This window comes from Amphimedon queenslandica, unplaced genomic scaffold (genome assembly GCF_000090795.2).
Source record: "Amphimedon queenslandica unplaced genomic scaffold, v1.1 AMPQUscaffold_8903_Cont19157, whole genome shotgun sequence".
NCBI classification, from domain to species: Eukaryota; Metazoa; Porifera; class Demospongiae; order Haplosclerida; family Niphatidae; genus Amphimedon; species Amphimedon queenslandica.
Window position 1 is genome coordinate 1 of NW_003550824.1, and position 2,920 is coordinate 2,920.

At 37.5% G+C, this 2,920-nt stretch overlaps 2 protein-coding genes across 2 annotated transcripts; one reads left to right on the forward strand and one right to left on the reverse strand.

The window, feature by feature from the left end:
- Positions 1-131: 131 nt before the first annotated feature.
- LOC100631636 (40S ribosomal protein S19-like) lies at positions 132-690 on the reverse strand. Its single transcript, XM_020006916.1, has 3 exons — positions 589-690; positions 334-503; positions 132-281 (listed from the first exon to the last, which is right to left on the reverse strand). Exons 1-3 carry the CDS (start codon positions 663-665, stop codon positions 163-165), a joined length of 366 nt encoding a protein of 121 aa, XP_019862475.1. The 5' UTR covers positions 666-690; the 3' UTR covers positions 132-162.
- Positions 691-892: 202 nt separating this feature from the next.
- On the forward strand, positions 893-2,851 carry LOC109591123 (uncharacterized). Its single transcript, XM_020006917.1, has 7 exons — positions 893-994; positions 1,045-1,386; positions 1,432-2,052; positions 2,130-2,276; positions 2,339-2,431; positions 2,508-2,535; positions 2,736-2,851. The coding sequence occupies exons 1-7, from the start codon at positions 919-921 to the stop codon at positions 2,848-2,850; spliced, it is 1,422 nt and encodes a 473-aa protein (XP_019862476.1). The 5' UTR covers positions 893-918; the 3' UTR covers position 2,851.
- The last annotated feature ends 69 nt before the right edge of the window (positions 2,852-2,920 follow it).

Below are 2,920 nucleotides of genomic sequence, written 5' to 3' on the forward strand. Positions count from 1 at the left end.
CAGCATTAGCATGGTAAACATCATTAGCCAACAATAGGAATATCACTACCCACAAAATAACCATCACTATCACTGGATATAGGCAACAATAAAAACACTGAAACATGAGCAAAGCCGTCACATTTATAAACAAAATGACTGACAAACTCTTCCTTCATTTTCTTACCCGTTGGAGTCCTTATCAAGTATTCTCATTTTCTCTAAGCTCTGGACAACATGACGGAGGATGGCAGTGTTAGCTTTCCTGTACACACCAGGACGAGCACCCCTCCTCTGCTTACCTAATAATAATAATAACTAATCAACCACACCCATCAAACACTAATATTTCACCTCCATAGACTTTAGCAAGTGCTCCAATGCCAACTCCTTTCCTTAGGTAGATGTGTCTAGCTATGCTTGCTGCCCGGATGTAATACCAGTCTTTGTCATATGGAGACAGCTCTTTATGTGGGCCAGTCTTCACAAAATCAACATACAATGGCAGCTTTATCTTACCACTCCTGAAAAAGATGGTAAGAGTGTAATCAGACACAATATATTTAGAGAGAGGGGTTTTTTTAAATATAATTTGATCAAATTACTAACAATTTGAGCCATTCAGCTAGTTGCCTAACAAATTCGTGAGGATCAACGTCCTTCACCGTAACTCCACCGAAAGGCATCTCTCAGCTTAACACTATTCTATCACCTATACATTAAAATAAAAAGAAAAGGAATATAATGATGACCCATTGGGTGCCATTTTGTCGTACCTTTTGTTAAGAAGAGAGTGGGCACGTGGCTGAGTCCCTCATTGAGCATGCGCAGAAACAGGCAGTGCTGCATTTCATTTCATGTTCTGTTCATTTTTATTTTTCCGAATTTAGGGCGAGAGAACGAGATTATTTTACACATCAGAGAGGGGAGACTGATAAGATGTCTTGCAGATTTCACAGTGACCAGGCCCCAGTAGGGGTGAGGAGTCTCCTGATGGTTTTTCTCCTTTTGATAAGTAATTAGAGAACGTGCGAGACCACAAACTTTATTGCTCTTCTCTTTCAGATGCTGACTGGTTTTGTCAAGCTCAGTGTCCTCCTGACGTTGTTTCTGTTTTTATTCTTAATGACAGAACTATACATGTGCCATTGACGGAACCATTGTGTCTTCAGTGTAGATTCTTGGATAAACAAGGAAACTTTTTTACATTCTCTGATGGTGTATGGAGGAAAGGTAGCACTGTATTGAATGATGGTGATTTCAATGGAAATGTGAACTTATCAAGCACATCTGATACTATGCGTATGACCCTTGAGTATCCTGATGATCTTGTTAATGTTGATGATACTATTACTTGTTCATCATCAAGTACTGGTCAACAAAACATTATTACCTTTGGTGACTTTGGTAAGTTGAAATTAATAAATTCATATATATTATTTCTTTCATTAGTTTTTCTTAATCCAACTGTATCACCTGATGGCTCAGTTGATGTGACTGAAGGATCTAATTTAACATTAACATGTTCTGATCCTGGTAATACTGGTATGCCACGTTATGTATGGATTAATGATAGTGACGGTAGTGAATTGACTCCTGTGATTAATAATCCTCCGCTGAGTCTGAGTATAATTGATATTGATAGAGCAGCTAGTGGGAGCTATACTTGTCGATTAACCCACATTGTTTTGCCAGGAATAAACAGGGAGACTACTGTAACTATTAATGTACAGCCATTAAGTAAGCGTGATAACATAATGTATCATAATTATTCTGTTTTTCTCTGTAAAGGCATTCCACTTGTTGATATTTATATTTATCAAAGCACAGGATCTGTTATTATCAATTGTACATATGAAACTTATGATAGCTCCATTGATGTGAAGTGGGAACGCAACGACTCATTACTTGACCCTAATAGTGATCCTTATATCACAGTTATCACACAATCCAGCTACTCTGAACTCACAATCTCATCCCTCACCCAACAGTACATAGGAGGTTATCAGTGTATTGTTACAAATGGTGCTGGCTCTATAAAGAGTGGAAAGGTTAACGTCACAATAGACCCAAGTGAGTTAATCCTATACAAATTGACACTTTACATAGGTTCCATTGCACTATGCCTTTACCTCATCCTATTTGTGTAGGTGTTTCATCCTCAACTGGCAGTATTAGTAATACATTACAAGCTACCAGCTCCAGTAGTGTAATTCAGCCTAGTAGTACCATCCAGCGAAGTAGTTCAATCACTATATCACCCTCGAATACTCAAGCTGTGTCTTCTCAAAATGACAGTATGTTGTGATTATTTTGTTATTAATATTGATACACCTTCATTCATTTGTCCTCTACTCAGGGACAGTGGTGTATGCTGTGAGTGGTTTAATTGTTGGTGCTGTCCTAATAATCCTAGTTGTGGTGATTACAGCTACAGGTTGTTATTTCTATAGTAAGTTTGTGTTGATTATGTCCTGTCTATCATTCATTTAATTTGTCTTGCACTCTTTCTGTCTCTTTCATAACAGGACAATATAAAGCAACTGACAAATATGAGTGAGTCATACACCTTAACTTCTTCTCATTCACTGTTTGTCTCTCTCTCTCACCTCTCATGTCTTTTCTTTTCCTCCCCTTCTCTCCCTCTCTTTCTTGTTTTGTGTTTGTTCGTTTTCTGTAAACACAATAATAATCTTCCTTTGTTTTTGTATGTATTTCTCCCAACCCGTCGTCCATCCTCATTCTACTGTATGTAGTGTTAATGGAGAAGCCACATCATTTACACTAGAAGAGTTCAACGATGGTCCAGAAAAGGTAAACTATAATCTCTCTATTGTTCCTTTTCCCCTTCTTTGGAACGCAGTGCCATAAATATGATTAGCTTCCTATGTACATGTACTACTAGAATGTATAGTTATTTACTAGTTTTTAATTATTCATT

Coding starts and splice junctions, on each gene's coding strand:
- LOC100631636 (XM_020006916.1), bottom strand. CDS start 665: ATGCCTTTCGGTGGAGTTACGGTGAAGGACGTTGATCCTCACGAATTT. Junction 504..588: donor CTAGCTGAATGGCTCAAATT/GTTAGTAATTTG, acceptor CATCTTTTTCAG/GAGTGGTAAGATAAAGCTGC. Junction 282..333: donor ACTTGCTAAAGTCTATGGAG/GTGAAATATTAG, acceptor TATTATTATTAG/GTAAGCAGAGGAGGGGTGCT.
- LOC109591123 (XM_020006917.1), top strand. CDS start 919: ATGTCTTGCAGATTTCACAGTGACCAGGCCCCAGTAGGGGTGAGGAGT. Junction 2,277..2,338: donor TGTGTCTTCTCAAAATGACA/GTATGTTGTGAT, acceptor TCCTCTACTCAG/GGACAGTGGTGTATGCTGTG. Junction 2,536..2,735: donor AAAGCAACTGACAAATATGA/GTGAGTCATACA, acceptor TACTGTATGTAG/TGTTAATGGAGAAGCCACAT.